At 33.7% G+C, this 18348-nt stretch overlaps 1 protein-coding gene across 15 annotated transcripts in view; it reads left to right on the top strand.

Annotated features, from left to right (window-relative positions):
- PDLIM5 (PDZ and LIM domain 5) overlaps positions 1 to 18348 on the top strand; it is a 187662-nt gene that overhangs the window by 100620 nt on the left and 68694 nt on the right. For 4 of the 15 annotated variants that reach the window (XM_081048739.1, XM_081048745.1, XM_081048741.1 and 1 more), the window contains 4 exons: positions 5913 to 5955; positions 7936 to 8027; positions 17422 to 17594; positions 17982 to 18018. Coding sequence is in view for 10 of the 15 variants with exons in the window: in XM_081048745.1 (XP_080904871.1) it covers positions 5913 to 5955; positions 7936 to 8027; positions 17422 to 17594; positions 17982 to 18018 (345 nt within the window). In the remaining 5 variants the exon portion in view is untranslated. Of the gene's footprint in view, positions 1 to 5912; positions 5956 to 7608; positions 8042 to 17150; positions 17169 to 17421; positions 17595 to 17981; positions 18019 to 18348 lie in introns of all 15 variants that reach the window. The other 11 variants (XM_081048735.1, XM_081048742.1, XM_081048736.1 and 8 more) reach the window with 4 other exon arrangements.

The following is an 18348-nucleotide window of genomic DNA, read 5'->3' on the forward strand; positions in this document are numbered from 1 at the left end:
TTAAAATTTCTGGGCTTTATTTCTGAAACTTAAATGTTATATTGTATATAAGGCCTTTAATTCAGTGTTGACCTCTAGTAAGACCCCCAAAAATGGTAGCTGTAATGCTGACAGTGATGCTGTCATTATTTGTATAATGGGGAATATTTTATCATTTTAAATTTAGCCTAATGCTCCCTCATCTTCTCTCCCGCCTCCCCTCTCTTCCCCCCACCTTTGAAAATCCTGTAACCATGTGGATTAGGGAAGCTCATACAAGTGCTGTCTTCTTCCCTCCCTCCTTCTCTCCCTCTCTGGCTTGATTTAGAACTGGTTGATGAAAATTTCTTCTCAAACCCCGTCAACTGCTATGACCACCTGAAAAGGATCTTTACAACAGAAGCCCCCACCCTTACCAAGGGAAGTAATTGCCAAGTGGCAACTGCCAGTTCTGGATGTTTCAGAGCCAAGCTCAATTTTAAGATAACCCCAAGCAGAGAGGGTACTCAGATGGACTAGAGTAATTCTCTTCTGTTTCCTGACCTTCTTTCTTCCACTCTTCAAAGTCTGCCCAGCTTTGGGTTATTGTTCTCTCTAGTGGGAAAAAAAAGTAATTTATTAGCTCCCACTGTAAGATAGAGAAGATACAAAGAATGAGAGAAAAGTGAGACTATGTGTATGACTGCATGCATATGTGGTGAGTACAATCTTTTATAAACTAAACGGTGCTACAGTATGCTGACATATAACTATTTTGTTCTTTTGTTTCTAGCAAATGTAATCTTTACATATTCTCAAGGTATTTAGAAAAAAAACCACTGATACTTTGCCAAAAGTGGTTTAAATGTCTAAGGTTTCAGTTTTTAGAAAAGTAGACTGACTGGAAGTACAATAAAATGTGGGGAAATTGTTTAAAGAGACATCCCTTTGCACACTTGAGTGCTCACTTTTTTTCCCTCTGGAGTTGCTTTGTTATTGCAAATTGACAACTTTGCAATTAAAGTGATTAATGATCTACCCTAGTGTTTATGGGTCCTGAGGTCACTGAGCCCAAAGATGGCCATGCTGTGGGAAACTTAGATAGAGCTCATCTCACAGAAGATGAACTAAAAATCGCCCTCTTTTCTGTATGATTGTTTATGAGTTAAGTACATTAGATATGGTTGAAGGAGTCGCCAACACATAATGAATAATGTGAATAATCTTTATCAGTCTAGTTTTGTTGCTTAATTACTCATTCTTAAACACTAATGTGAACTTTCATTGACTACTTTATTAACTTAAACTTATTTTTATAAAGCAGTATTAAAAAATGCATTGATTAGTGAAGAATATAACTTAAATATAACATCATTAATATAACACCATTTTCCTCAGATGTCGTTTTGATTGATTCCTTTGAATCTTGTCCTTGATAGAGTTTATTTATGTCATTATGTTTCCTATACATTATTCTACCCAGGGCATCCCAATTCTAGTTTATAATACGATCTGTAATAATTTAGAATTCTTTTTAACTGTTCAGTCAGAAGATGTGAAATTGGCCATAATGCACCAGGGATTTTTATTTTGGATACTGCTCTTATAAAAATCAGTCAATTTTCCAAATAGATTCTTCTAGCCACACTGACAGCATTGTTCTCTGGATTCCGTGAGCTGAGGCTAGTACTGAGCCAAGGCACTAGGCTCTCACCATCACGGCCTGCTCCTGTCCAGTGGCTCCGCACTAAGGGAAGAGGGAACAATAAGCAAATTGTTGAGCCCATGGCACTAAGCCATTGCCAGGATCACACACCACACAATAGTGACCTGTGATGATCACTGTGGTTGAAAGGAAGTTGTATTATCCCCTTTCCCAGTATTTGAAGAGAGAAATGTAGGAATAATTTTTAATAATTATACCTCAGTTTTTAAAACTTTATTTAAAAGTCTTCACAAAATTATTCACATTTAAATATTTTATGACATTTCTAAAGTAAAAGAGCAGATGCTCGGTATAATATTTTTCTTAAAAACAAGAAAGACAACTACAAAAATTTGAGAAATAGGTATCCTTCTTCATCTGTTAGGATTTTCTCCTCAGGGACTGTAGGAAATATATACATTGATGAAATTATGCTTATAGTCTTTGGGTAATTTATTAAACAAAGTTCAAGAAAGCACTAGTTTGGTAAGAACGATCCTCTGTATAACTAAAGGTTTTGAGGAATTTATGGATTGTAATATTTATTCCCCTTAATTTTAGCCATGTGTAAGAGACTTAAGTAAACATTTTAGACTTACAGAGATTTACTTTCTTTAAAATAGCATTTCCCAGAAGGTTTTTCCCCTTCCTGTCTCCAGTCTTGAAAAGAGTTTTCTAAATCAGTGAATATTCAAAATAAATGAGTATTCCATACTTCATATGTGTGGACAACAGTGCGCAGTATTTTCTTCTGTAGGCATTCAAAGGCCCTGAGAAGTCCTGTGGTCAGATGCTTATGTAACTTTAACTTCAAGTCTTCCAGATATCCTTGATAATAGAACAATTTTTTGTTTGTTTTGTGTTTTGCAAAGCAGTTTTCCGTGAAGCGTGCTTGAGAAATAGTGTTACTTATTATAAAAAGTAGCACATGTATGTTATATAAAATAAAGAAAACAGACACAAAAGAGAAAAAACAAATATTTTTCACAGGGAGCTTCTATTAAAATGTTTTTTCTATGTACGAATCATGCTATATTAGCTTTTATATTTTCCTCTTTTCACTTGACATGATAAAGTAAGCATGTCACCATGTGATTCAGAAATCTTTCTAAGAATGATTCTAATCATTGCATACTGGGTCATCATATTACAGTTAACCATTTTCTCATTGTATGTTTAATCGGTTTCCAATTTTTCACTATTATAAGCTACATTGTAAGAAACAAATACCTTTACACGTGAAGTCTTTTCTATATTTCAGATAATTTCCCTATGATAGATTCCCAGAAATTGATTAATATATCAAGGCTTTTTATAAATAAATGCCAAATTATTTTCCAAAAGAATGATGATACACAGTTCTCCCAGAAATGTACAGAATATTTTCACAAGCATATGTATTAACATTAAAAAAAGTCTTTAGACATTTGAAAGTAAAAGATGATCTTTTTATTATTCTGTGATAATTAGTAAAGTTTGATTTAAAAAATAGTGTTATTACTATTTATTAATTTTGTATATTTTATTTATCATGTTTTCTAAATTTCCTGAAGCACATCAGTTTGTGTCATAAGAGTATGTAACTACATTTGAATATAAGGTTTATGTAGGCTACTGCGTAAGTCTACATGGTTTTTTGAAATGTAATTAATGCAGGTTGTAGATTTTATGTTTGTATACTGTGTGTTTAAAATGTTTTTCCAAATGTTTTTAATGTAGACTTCTGTTTACTCCAAAAAAGCATTTTTAATGTTGACTTCTGTTTACTCCAAAAAAGCAAAGTAACGCACAAAAATGAAGGCCATTTTAAACAGAAGCATTAAAAAATTACATGACTTAAATTGTGAGCTCCTATAAATATTCAGAGATCAGATGAATACTGTATTGGTATGTGATAAAGTAACTCTAAGAAACCTTCTAAGTTTCAATGATTCTATGACTCATTTGGTGGTTATTTAAATATTTAAACCAACATAGCTAATTTTTATTGCATCTACTGTCAACTATTTTATTTGACATTTAGTTATGAGCCACTCTACTTTTCCCCTATAAATTGTTTGTGTTTTTAATGTGTACTGGACTCAGTCCTGGGATTTGAGGGCATGTGGCTGCTTTGTTTTCTGCTTGTCTTAGTTCATGTCACTACACTTGTGTGACTTTGTCAGAAGCCAAGCAGGCAAACAGATTCAAGTTTCAGATTAAAATTTTTTTTGGTGAATTTAAAATTTCAAGCAGTAGTTTTGTAGAACTTTCAAACCATAAAGTATTCAAGGACTCATTATTTATTATTCTATGCTTTTTTCAACAAAATAAGAGATTGAACCACAAAGTTAATGAAAACTAACCATTCTGTGGGCTTCTGCTGTTATTTTTGTTGCTAATAAGAGCTGTTTAAATAAGAATAAAACCCACGGTTGAAATAAGAACAAACATCTAGAAAAAAACTAAGGGGTTTGTTTTCATAGACATAGGACATATGCATTTTATTCTGTTTGGAAACCTAGTGACTGTTAAACATCATGTTCTTCTTTATAAATTGTTTTTATGTTGCAAGAAGAGCTTCAAGTACCTTTAAGTGTCCAGATGAAAGAGGACATACCCTTCTCCGAATTATGGCACACTGTCAATAAATAATATCTTGGGTGGTTTTAATACATAGATTCTTTGCAATTTCATCTTATTGTGAAATTTCAATGAAAGGAAAATTCCAGTGTTGTGTACTTGAACTTGCTTTCTTTGCTTGTTATAATAACCCTGTAAGATAAAAGAGAAATTTGAGAGTACAAATGGAAAGCCTGTTTGAGAGTACACATGGAAAGTTATGCAACTGCAGAGTATAATTTTGTATAGCAGTAACCAAATGTTCGCATCCATTATGGCCTCTCGTTAGGTTAGCCAATTATTCCGTCAGTGCTTGCCCTAGCTAACCAAATTGGAAAATGCAGTTGCTGCTAAAAAATGTTATTTGGAGTTCATGCTCATAGAGACCAAATACCCTGTGCTTGCACCTTCTCCTGGTGATCTGTTATCTCTTTAGGTAAAGCAATCTCATGGTTTGTAGTTTAAAATTTTCACATTATTTACCTATAATGGTTAGATTTCTTAAATTCTGCACTTGATGTCTTACCCTCACTCAGGCTTGTGTGATATAAGAGGAGTCAGACTGCTTCTGGCATTATTAAATATAACATGTACCTTAATGCTGGGTAAATAACCTTTAAGTCATTAGAAACTTTCCCAGTCATTTAGTTACTATCTTTGACTATGACCAATATTTTGTAATATATAGGAACTGTTGGCCTTAACTCTATCCTAGTAAGTAATTTACTTACTCTAACGTGGAAGTTCATCTGAAAAATGGGGATAATGATAATTGCCACTTTATTTGTCATGATCGTGTGAGATAATTGCTCTAAATCAATTACTGTCACTATCAGTCCACACTAACCAAAGGTACAGTAATAATACAAAAGCATATTTTAAAAATAATTAATTTGAATTTCTAAGTAGTCAAGTTCTATGCACTGAATTCTGTCCTTGTTCTCTGCTTTCCACACTCCTTCCTGATGACCTCTTGCAGGCCAGGCACAGTGCTGGTACACGGACTCACACAGGACCGCACCCTCACCTGCACTGAAACGATAGTCTAAGGGAAGAACGAAGAACGTACAGTTTAATTTTAGCATAACAAATAAATTAACTTGCATGGACGTTTAAGACTGTGAATACAAAATAAATACTTATTTGGTGACCCAATTCAAGCAGAATTTATTCAGTATCTTCTCAAAGAGACCCAATTTCTTATGGACATATTCATGGATGTTAGGAGAAAAGGCAGATACTATTGGCAACAGAGATTCAAATGAGATGTTTCAGGAACCACTCAAGGATCAGAAAGACATGTTTATTTATCCCTTTGGATAAGGAAGAGCCTTAATTTAAAGATTAAACATGAGTTCATTAGCAAACGAGATTGGTGTTTGCCTTTCCTCATTTGACTGTGGAGAGAACTAATGAAGACCTCCTGTGTAAGGGGATTGGCTGTTCCAGCATTTTGAGTTACATGAAGGAAATAGTAGATTGTAAATAGTCAAAACTATGAATTATGAACTACAAATTCTGATGATTTAGCATATATTAAGGTTTAGCATGTATAATAAGATTTAGATACATAATAATTAAAATTACATTAGTAAGTTTGCAAGTGAGTAAAAATTCATGTTTTTTTTCCTCTTCTCCCCCCCTACAGAGCATCTGCTACATCCAAGCCTGAGCCAGTTCCTGTTCAAAAGGTGTGTTTCTGATCTAGTATCACTAGGATACCATTTGATAGTCCCTCCTGAATTCCTGTAATTTCCATTCCTGTCTCAGGCCCTGCTGACAATTTATAGTTTCAGTATAATTTTCCTCAGTTCTTTTCCTTTAAAAATGACATGGGAAAATGGAAATCAACACATACAAGATTACCATCTGTAATTATACCTATATTATTCTATTAAATATAGGAGTAAGCATTATTCCATTGTCATATATTATCAATAACTTATGCCCAAATTTCTTACCTTCACTTTTAATTTACCTATTTTTATTCACATATACTAGAGAGAATAAATAATTGGTTACTGAAAATGAATGAATATACAGTAAGTCTTTAATAGTGTTTTATTAGTGATATTAATAAGTTTTAAATTGCATTTTCAGAGTATTCTTGGATTAGGTTATTGGCCAGTGCCTTTCTTTTTTCATATATATCCTCAAATTGTCCTAAACCATTATTCATATACATCTGGTTGATGCTTTGGGGAGTTTCCTCCTTAATTTTATTTGTGCCTTTCCATTGAATTACTTACATTGATTTGCTGAGGCATTAAAGTTACTTCCCTCCCCTTCAGGTAGCTTTATTATTTTTATAAGACTAATGTAGATTACCTTTATTTTCTTAAAATTAAATGTAATAGAGCTACCATTGTATGCTTTTTAAAAATTGTTACTGTTTTTCTTTTGGCATGGCAGGGTGAGTAGGGATTTCTTCTTGAAAGTCATAGAAGCTTAACTTGTTTTGTTTTTTTTCTTAAACTTTACACTTGTTTTGGAATAGGAATTTTAAATTTTTTAAATTAACAAATTCTGTTAATTGTAGGAATAATTGATTTTTCTTACTAGTTATCTTTTTCTTTGGCTGATAGCAGTGAAGAAACATCTAAGATAATTTTTTCCCCCCACATAAAACTATTAAATATTTTTTTTGGAAAAGGGAAAGAATTTTACTCCTTTTTATTCCCTAAGTGATATCTCAAAACATTCCAGAGAGAGAAACTGGTAGATTACAGGAATGGAAAATGATTGATTTTTTTGTTGATTTTTTTTTTTAACACAGTTTCTTGATTCAAAATAATTAGAGTGGGCCCATTTCCAAATTAGATGAAAATGATCTTATTCCTTTTTTTTTTTTTTTTACAATTGAAGCATTAGAAATGGGTGGCTGTTTCTTCATAAATCAAATAATTATACACTGGAGAGTAATAAAACATTTGAAAGATGGAATTATACTTGAGACTCTGGATATTTTAAAATAAACATTTTGGTTGGCAATGTATTATTTATTATGGGATATTTAAAATTTTTTCCTTTGGAATATGTCTAAATTGACACGTATGATGGCCTTTAGGCTTTTTGATAGCTTTTGTGCTCTGTCTCCTAAATATTTTGAAACGCCTTTCATTTTTATAAAATATGCAGTGTGTGCATCTGTATTTGCATGTTGGGAACAGTTAGCATGCATGTTCTGTTGTATCAGCTCATTGTTTTTATCTGAAACCATGTAGTTTGGGCTGCTAACACGATTGTGTTTGTCTTTTTAAAAACTAGCTGTGTGTTCTTTTCAGTGAACCTATTTTGCATGTATTTGGTGTGTTTTTGTGTATGTTTATTTTTATTTCACGTAGGGAGAACCTAAAGAAGTAGTTAAACCTGTGCCCATTACATCTCCTGCTGTATCCAAAGTCACTTCCACAACCAACATGGCTTACAATAAGGCACCACGGCCCTTTGGTTCTGTGTCATCACCCAAAGTCACATCCATCCCATCACCGTCGTCTGCCTTCACCCCTGCCCACGCGACCACTTCATCACATGCTTCCCCTCCACCCACGGCTGCTGTCACTCTTCCCCCATTCGCTGCATCTGGACTGCATGCTAATGCCCATCTTAGTGCTGACCAGCGTTCACCTGCTCTGAGCGCTGGTAAACCTGCAGTTACTGTCCCACGGCAGCCCACAGTCACCAGCCTGTGTTCCGAGACTGCTCAGGAGCTAGCAGAGGGACAGAGAAGAGGATCCCAGGGTGACAATAAACAGCAAAATGGGTAGGTGGCCAAGGGTGCTTTCTGCTCTCATCAAAACTCTTTTTTCAGGCAATTTCCAGGAAACACTATAATTTAAATCCCCCCGACCCCGCCCCATCAGCTGTTCTTTGAGGGAAGGGAGATGAAGTTTTCTTTGCTTCACTAACGTATAGCTTTATATTACATACATACAGTACTTTCTACAAGGCAATTATAGGTTCATCAAAAGCTAATTTTGAGTTTTGACATGTTATGAATCATGTGATGTACTCTGTAACTCTTTTTTTCCAAGTCCTGGCACAACATGGAGCAGCTGGCACTTACAATGCAAGGCAAATCTTGAATCCTTCTTTCTCAATCTTTCCATCCTTTCATTAACCACCAAAAGTTTAAACAGAGTGGTTACAGTTGTTTCAGCTTATGTATTGCTGCATCCTAAGGAGGGAGGAAATGAGTTTGTAAGAAGCTTTTTTCTAGGAATTAGTTTTAAAAAGACAAGACAAATTTAGTTTTGACTCATGTCTGTCTGATGCATTAGTTTAGGTCAGATAGCTAGCAACATTCTTTTCAGATAAGCTTAAGCTAGAATTTAGTGTTTAAAAACAAACAGTAATGACAGAACTGTAACATCAAGGGACGCTTGAAAACCTCAGAAGCAAATTAGAGAATGTTTTCATTCCAAAGATTTTCCTAAAGTGAATGGATTTAAAGCAATGGACACTAAATATGTAATTTTAGCAGGAGTTTTTGAAAATCTATTCCTTGTAATTTTTCCCTTTTGGGGTACATTTAAAAAAATGGTTGAAGTCTATTTGCAGCAGCCTTCATTTATAGATGGTCATTTTATTTATTTTTTAAATTCATTGATCATACTTCAAGCTAAAGTCATTTTTGTAAACTCATTTTGATCAGATTCATTTTGACAAAAATGTACTTTAAAAGGAAGGGAAAGGGAAATAATCTGCATGTGTGATGGTTTTACCAATGCCAGTTCCCAGGGAAATATAATTAAAATAATTGTGTGGATAGGTTCTTTCTGAGATAATCCCTTCCGAATGTTAATTTGTGTAATGAAGGGACTGTACTTTCAGTAGCACTGCTGCCATGGCAACTTTGGGGTTTTGAAAAAGAAGATGGCAGGGTTCCAGGCTGCTGCTGAGAGAAAGAGAGCAGAAGGTCTGGAAGAACAGCTACTGGGCTCCACATATGGTTTTGTGGTTGTGGGTGACTTTTGAAGGTTTCGATGTATATATTGAGGAAAATTAGTGTCATGTGAGGAAAAGAAATAGTATGTAGTGTTGAGGTGTATTTGTTTGTTTTGTATGTCTATTTTAAAACAATAGATTTTAGAGTAATCAAAGTCGATATTCTGAAAAGACAGATGCTGCCTGTGAAATGCTACCCCACAGAAAACTAAAAGCAGAAGTTTACTATGTTTATTACATTTCAGGTTCAATAGAAAAAAGTCCATTGAAGGAAGTGTTTGAGCTAAACTCCTCTCCTTCCTACCTACCACTTCTTAAAAATTTATTATTAAAGTCTTCTTAATGGAAAATTGGAGAGACAAAACCACATTGAAGTTATGGAAAAGTACTTAAAACAGTTGAAAATACCTAGCTTAAATTTTGTGTTTTGTACGTACAGCTTTGCTGATTACACTTGAAATGATTTAAAGCTTAATATTTTCAAACCGAAACTGTGGGCAGTAGTGTAGTTACAGGGCCTTTCTGTTGGCTTCTTAGTCAGTCGCCATGTGATTACTGAGCACGTGCCTGGTGTCCAGCACTGGGCACGATTTAGGAGAAAAGGGATTATTACGTACTTTGCATCATTAACAAACATGTTACTGCTTTGCTTCTGCACCCTGGGTGTATTCAAAACTAGCTTTATTTCAAATGTTGTCCAGATGTTAGGACAAAGAAAACTTGAGTACTCTGAAAACAAAGTGAGGTGTCTGTGACATTCTAAAATTTGCAGTGCCTTTTCTCTTACTACATTTAGATTAGAGAAATGATAAATAAATCACACATTTACTTGTTCATGATGTGTCATTTTGAAGAATAGGTGTTTTGTGATATTGATCAATGCATTTCCTGCATCAGGTGCCAAACTGTTTTTTCTGAAATCACTGTCAGACTTTTTACTAATAATGTCATCCTAAACTTCCCATATTTTTATAATGTTACAGAATACCTGCAACAGAACTCTTTTCAAAGCTGACAGTTGTTAACTGTCTATTAATGACTTTTTATTTTAAAAATAATATATTTCAGTGACCAAAAATTTAAGAGTTCAGAAGAATATAAAGTTAAATGCATATGTAATCTTTTTCCTCAAAGCAAGAAGACTTAGGTTTTAAGTGATTTAAAGTAACTAGATAATTTACCAATTTGATAGACATTCCACCCAAATGTATATAGGATTAATAAACATAAGACAAAAGAACTGCTTATTAATTGTGTATAATTACTGAGAAATAGTTAACTCTTCCTATCTAAAAGTGTGAAATCTATAATTACGTTGATATTTTCAGAAAACTTCTCAATAATATGTTGTACCGTGTTTCCCCGAAAATAAGACCCAGGAATTAATGTAAGACCTGGTATTATATTATATTATATTATATTATATTATATTATATTATATTATATTATAAATTATATTTATTATGTTATTATATAAGACCCGGTCTTATATTAAAATAAGACCGGATCTTATATTATTTTTTGCTCCAAAAGACACATTAGAGCTGATGGCCTGGCTAGGTCTTATTTTCGGGGAAACACAGTAAGCATTTTTAATCCTTGTAAATAATGAACAAGGCACTTGAAGAAATTTTTAAACTTCTGAATTATTGGTCTTGGCTTGTTGCTTTTTTAGCACTCTCCTAACTCTAGTTAGAGCAGACTAGGACTTTATACTCCAAACTAGAAGAGAAGCTATTTTGCCTCAAGTATTTTAAGTGATTTACCTTTTCCGTTTCCATATACCCTTGCATTATAAGGTGCCACTGCTTTCAAGAGGTAAGTCTTTCATGTATCGTCTATTAATTTGAGTTTCTTTGGACTGCAGTTTTTTCTAACAGTTCCTATGTGGAGAACCTGGCCTTGGAAGATATAAAATATAATGATATGGTAATAATATTTTTAAATGCTTTTCTCTTTACAGAAAACACAAGTGAAAAAGTTAGTATCCACATTACTGGAGAGGAAATATGGTGATTTGTATATGAGTAAACAGCATGAATGCCCGATTATTGCAAAAATTAAATTAAATTTTGCAACGCAGCCATATTTTAGAATAACCACATTTTGTATTTTCAATAAGTTTGGTTTGCATTGCTATGTGGTGGTGAATTGCTAATATTATGGTAATAAATATTAGTATTTAACTTTTGTTATGAAATACATGTGGGGTTTGCTGTGTAATGGTTTAAAAATGCTTGGGGGAATGTAATGTGACTCAGTTTAGACTGCTAGAAGATCAAGATGTAAACATATACCACTAATGATTGGCATATGTAAAACTGAGTTGATTTCCAAATTCATGTAAAAAATACAAGTGTTTCCCAGGTAAGGTCTCCGAGAACCTTTTTGATTTTTCAGTGTTACTGAAGGTTTAGACATCTCTGTGCAGTTGTGTGTTACTGGATGATTGATAGTCTATATACTTTTGAAATTAGTTAAGAGAGATAATTACCAACTTATGAAACATCACAGGAGGTTGGAATAGACATTGGAAATCACTGTGGTGTAACTCTAAAACCTCACTTTTGTATTTGTTGGTATTGACAATAAATTGGCTGGTGATGACTAGCTTTACAAACAGATAAAAATCACATAAGATAAGAATTTAAAATAATTTTGTGTTAATTAACTTGTGATTATTCTGAGCTTGTGCTGAAATTTCTTTATCAATACACTATAGAGTAGAATTGGAAGTGCGGAATATCTATCTTAGACACACTCAAGAGAGTTAACTGTTGAATTATTAGAGCACCTTTATTCAGTGTGGCTGAAGTGGACTCACTAATGGAATAGTTTTATGTTATATACACATTAGGAATATTGCACACCAACGTACTAGTGAAAATCCCAAACTCTGATTTGTCTATTTAAAGTTAAATTTTTATATACAGAGCTTTGATTGCTTACTAGATTCCAATGTAACAAGCGGTTGACTTGTAAAGGAGGAAAAATGGGATTTAAAAAAATGAATTTGAACATTTCAGTGATGTTCAAAAATGAATTTAAACATTCATATATATATATATATACATATATATATTTAAAATAAGATTCAGATTAATTTGTTAGGTATTACTATGCATTGTATTAGGTGTTTCTAAATACATTTTGCAATTTAATTCTCATTTAAACTGAACACTGAGAGGTTACTTAGTTAATTCAAGTCACGAAGTTTGTCAGTGATTGAGCTAAGCTTGGTGCCTAGGTTGTTTTGAAGTCAAATTTTGATGTTCCTCTGGCTCACTTCTTTGTGACCTGGGCTTACTTCTGTTATTTCAAATTCATATTTGTTTTTAGTAATTATATACTTGAGGATAAATTGAGTGAATAGAGTCTATTTGAATACATAAGGTGCATAAACTACTGTTAGGTTTGATAGTACTTTTTTTGTTTTTTGTTTTTTGAGTAGTTTAGGGATCTGTCCTAACAACACAGGTTTGTATAGTTCTCAGAGGGCCTTCAAATAAATATGGTAGACATATACCCTTACGAGAAGTCTGAAAGACAAAGAAATTGTAATCCATTTCACTATTGAGGGAAAAGAAGCTTCTTTCTGTAGATTGCAACTTGCCCAGGGCAGAGAGGAAGTGGGCAGCATATCCTGGGCAACAAACCAGGTCATCTAACTGTCACAATGGCACAAATGCCATTGTGGGGTATAATGGGTTCACTTGGGCACATTTTCTAAAATGCATGAAAATATTTGGCATATTCAAATTGTCATCTTTACATCGAAACCAATCAACCTCCATTTGTTGCACCTCACCACACCATAGAACACCCTCCCCAACTTCATGTTGACATACAACATTTTCCTGAAAGTTTATAATGTTTAAATATATATCTAAAATTCTATTACGTTCAGGGGAGGTTATTTTGAAAAACTATTTCCCTACAGCTTAAAGAACAAGGCTGAGCAGGAATGCTTTATATTGTGGCTAGAGAGGAATGAAGACTGGCAAACTATTGAGATCAACTGACTCACTCCTTCGCCCATCCCCATTCAGTGAAACTCAGCCCTCAATTGAGTTTAAGAAACTGACTTTGACAATTGGAAATATAGCTACACTCCACAGTGGTATTATTAAAACTGGCCAAGGCAGTATTTCTCACTATGTTTATAATGAATTATTAGTTACTCATTAAACTTATTGCCAAAGGATTGATTCAACAGTGTGTTGACAAACTAGAGTTTATACTTTAGTCTTCTCTGTCCTTAATGGAATACAAATATGCAGTTGACCTTTGAACAACACAGGTTTGAACTGCACAGGTCTACTTACATGCAGAATTTTTTTCAATAAGTATATCATTGGCTCTCTATACCTGAGTTTCGCATCCGTGGATTCAGCCAACCGCAGATCGAAAACAGTATTTCCGATCCATGGTTGGGAATCCATAGATGCAGAGGGGTGACTGTATGTGTTGTTGTTCTCCATTTTATATGAGGAACTTGAGCATTGGTGGAGTTTGATGCCTGAGCGGATTCTGGGACCAGTCCCCGACCAGTACCCAGGAACAGCACAGTTTGGCAGGGAAGGAGTCAAAAGTTATAATGCAGATTTTTGACTGCACAGGGTCAGCACCCTTAACCTCCACATTGTTAAATGGTCAATTGTATTTTTTAAAATGATTCCCTACTTAGTAGGCTATGTGAGTGAGTTATGTTTTGAGGTTTTCCCTCTTCAGATGTTATTAACCTAGTTCCTTTACTATATCATATCAGGCATGCCTTTCAAGGTAATAATTAGATTGCTGGTAATACAGAACTATGGAGTTCATGCAAATGAGTTCCAAACTTCCTGAGATTTGCTTGTGGATGAGGATGATGGTAATGATGGACAGGGGAGAGTATGAAAACTGAATGATAGCCCATTATTTATGACCCTCTGTGCTTCCTATATTTTCATCATAACCACTACATTTGAAAAATTTAGAAAACTTTCAAACAGTGTATCATTCCTTTATAATACATGATTCAGGATACTTTATGTGAGAAGATTACTATATACCACTTACATTATCTGAGAGTCTTAGTCTGCTCTGATTCTAAAGGTGATTCTAAAACAATCTGCTTCTATGTCTTATATCTAATTATCCTCTACCTTTGTTAGGAACATGATATGAATTTAGATTCATGCTAAAATGAATTTTATAAAAACCTAGAAAACTTTTAAAAATAGTGGATCTTTCTTGGTATTAGTAACTTGAGACTTGAATTAACATGAACATGTAAAATATTTTTCAGTGTTTTTGGAAACAAACAAAAACATAGATGAAATTGGTGTCCAAATAATAACCGTGTAACAGAATTTTGACTAACACTTGTTCATTTTATATGTCTGTGTTTACATGATTATTTTGAAGCATGATGTTTGTGTAACATCTTCATGTAAATTCGTTGTTTTGAATTTCCTTATTTCATTTTTTGTTTCTTTTTTTGGCCTCATCTTTGTCTGTTTTCATCATCCTGGGATCATCAATGTCTTCCTACTTTATCACATCTTTTTTTTGTGTGTGTATTATTCTTTCTTCAGTAACCCTGGCTCCACGTAAGTACCTAATCTGTGGTTACTTGTGTAATTTTCATCATTGTCTCTCTGTAACTTTCCATCTTTTTTCAACTTAACACCACCAGCAAATTTTGTTAGTATCTTCTTATTGCAAGAATTTTCAAATATGTTAAGGAGCCCAGAAAACATATTTTTCATGCTAGAGAACTTCATATGAATCAGTGGGTATGTTTAAAACACACACACTTCTGCAGTGGAAAAAACTTAATAAGCTAAACCTTAGGGAGATAGTTAAGTATTACAGACAATGTATACCACAGTTAGATGCAGTTTGGGCCTCCCTTGTGTAGTATTTTTTTAAATATGTATAAACTTGCTAATTTTGAATGTATTTTGAAATAAATTATTTGTTTTCTATGGTTAAGTTTATATTTTATCCCAAATACATTTTTAAAAATAAAATCATCTCTTTAATCATAGCCATCAGAGTCTAGAGTTTCAGAGCTAGAGAACACTAAGTAAATGTTTAGAAACTTCCTATGGCTTAACGTTAAGACCTTTGTTGTGGTGAATGTCACAGAGAGTCCAAGGTGTACTATACTTTTTGCAAGTGTATCGTAGCTCAGAAATATTCTTAAGTGGTATGGTTTTACTATTCATAGTGTCTTAATTAGACACTATTGCTTTGTGTTTTTATAGACCAGATCTTTTTTATACATGATAAAATAGTCTTATACCTGAAATTGGCATCATTGTAAGAGTAAACTACACTCATTCATTATAGAGAAACTTAAAACTGTAAGGTTAGTAGCTAACATAAATCTTTTCAAGTAATTAACATAAGTTAGTATTGTCTGTTTAGGAATTTATACCTGCCAAAGACAGTGTATTTGTAAAGTAATCTATGCCTATTTTCTAATTTTTAAAAATTTTGTCTATTTTAAAAGGATTAGGTTTTGTTCAATATTCATAAAAGATCTTTTAGATATTTCACTTCTGGAGTGTTAAAATTTTACCATAAATTATAATAACGGATATTACTGATTTTGTGTGGCAAAATGAGAGAGCATGCATGGCAAAAAGTTTTTCTAGTGATCACAAAAAAAATTATAAAATCGTTACTATGTATTAGTTATTGTGGAAACACTTTACATAAATTATCTATCTTATTACTCAAAACAACCCATTAGGTAGATGAAATTCCCACTTCTCTGATGGGAAAAATCTACACTTGGAGAAATTAAAGGACTTGCACAAAACACACACTGAGTGGAGGATGTAGTGCCTGAAGCTATTATCTGTCTCTAAAGCCAGTGTTGATGTTAATTCTGTCATGTTCTTCACTGGGCAAAAACTCTGTTAGCCTAGGGAGATAGTTTTAAAAGTAACTATTAAAATGGCAGTAGTCATGTGGAATTCTGGTAGCCATGTGATTTTCCAGCCGTGAGTTCTACCTCTCAGGTGTTGCCGTCCATATCTGATACTCTTAGGGCATTTCTCTGCTTGGATCCTGGGCCAGCCATCTGCCAGTCCAGACTCAGGTCCCTTTTTCACTTCTGAAATGAAATTCACAACCTCAAAAGTTTGCCTTTATCCTATTTTGGGGGCAGGGAGGAGAGATGGAAGGCGTATTTATTACGTTTACTAAATCTTAGGTTAAAAGTGTTAAAGTCATGTACATTGTGAATTGCCCAATGTTTATGATTTATTAAGAGAAAAAAATGGATGTTCTTAGCAAACTCAAAGTTCTTAAACTTTTTAGTTTACAAATCCCTTTCACATATATTATTTCATGTAATGCTCAGGGCAGTGTGACTTTATATGTGACATTCTTGTCTTATAAATGGAAAAAACGGAGGCTTAGTGAGATAGACTTGTCCAAGATCACACATCTGAAAAATCAAAGAGCCAAGATTTACGTCTTGGTCTTTTGATTAATATTTCATTGGTTTTGATATATCATAGTTCTTCCTCACTCTGCTGATGGTGCTCCCAATTTTGTTCAGGCTGTGGAGTATCTGTACACATGAATAAGAAAACTGGAAAATAACAGTCCTCCCCCTTTTCAAAACTGTGTTTATAATTCCTGGCTGGTTCAGCCGTACTAAACCATTCTTGATTTCTGGGTCTAGTGAAGATATGATCATTTAATTTTGTGACAGCCAATACATTTTAGCAGCATTTTGATATTTAATAGTGGCTGTGAATTAGTCTGTGTTTTGTTAGGCATTAGATAAATAATACAAGTACATGATTTCAAATTGTTTTAACTTTTGTTCAATTTGAAATTTCTCATTATTTTTCTTCTTTTCTTAATCTTTTTTCTTTTCCTTTTCTTCATGTTGGAAATCTCTCTTCTGCTGCCTTCTTCTGTCACCTAAAAGGAAAATCCCACCTAAACGGTAACCTTTCTGTCGAATAGATACTTATTATTTTATATTAGCATATGCATACTTTTTAAATAATTTTTAAAGAACTTAGTCTACTCTATTTTACAGGCGTGCTCTTTTTAAAACAAAAAATTGAGGCTGTGTATGCCTCAAAAAGGATACAAGAGGAACACTGAGGATTAAATGTATACATTAAAAATTTGGGGTATTTATCCCGAATATAATTAAAATTTTTTAAATTCTCTTTTTTCCTTCCTAACCTTAGCCCACCGAGAAAACACATTGTGGAACGTAATACAGAGTTTTACCACATACCCACTCACAGTGATGCCAGCAAGAAGAGACTGATTGAGGACACTGAAGACTGGCATCCGAGGACTGGCACGACTCAGTCTCGTTCTTTCCGCATCCTGGCCCAGATCACTGGGACCGAACATCGTAAGTGAATACCCGGGGAGTCTAACAGGTCAATATGCTTTCCACAAAGAGTAGCATTTAGATGGACAGACAGTTCCTGGAAAACAGTCATTTTTCTGAGACAGTTTGCTTTTTAATTATGTCATGCATAATTAAAAGTACGTATGGGTACTCTAAATAAGAAAGCAGCCCAAGAGAGTTCCATGGAAAAGTGTGGAAGTAGTAGTAGTAGTAGTAGTAGTAGTAATAGTGATTGTAGTGTACCACGGCCACTGACAAGATGATTTGGAATTTTTTTTTAGTGGCTTTGTACAACTTTAGCATTTGGTATTGATTGGTACATGTAATTGCTTATGTGATTTTAAAGTTGAAAAAGGGAAACTAATACTGGATGTGCTTATATTTCAGTGAACGAATCAGAACCAGATAATACAAAGAAGGCAAAGTAAGTTGTCCATTTTTTAAAAATTTTTATTCTTTGTAAATTGAATGCTTTCCTTTCATGAATGGTCTCAGTTGGTTTTTCACATTCTCAGGTGTAATGGTATGGCATTTTGTCTTTGCAACTAGAAGCTAAGCATTTAACTTTGGTGCCTTTTGTGGAACTTAAATGTATAACTTACGGATTTTAAAATTACTAGCTATTGCCTGGATTTTATGACTAAGGCTTATTTTCTTTCAGATTGAAATAAGTGGGCAGAGGGTGTATTTGGGGATGCTTTGCTAACATTACAGACCTCTGTGGATGAGGTCATGAGTTGTCTTGCAGTCATTT

This window comes from Rhinolophus hipposideros (assembly GCF_964194185.1).
Source record: "Rhinolophus hipposideros genome assembly, chromosome: 1".
NCBI classification, from domain to species: Eukaryota; Metazoa; Chordata; class Mammalia; order Chiroptera; family Rhinolophidae; genus Rhinolophus; species Rhinolophus hipposideros.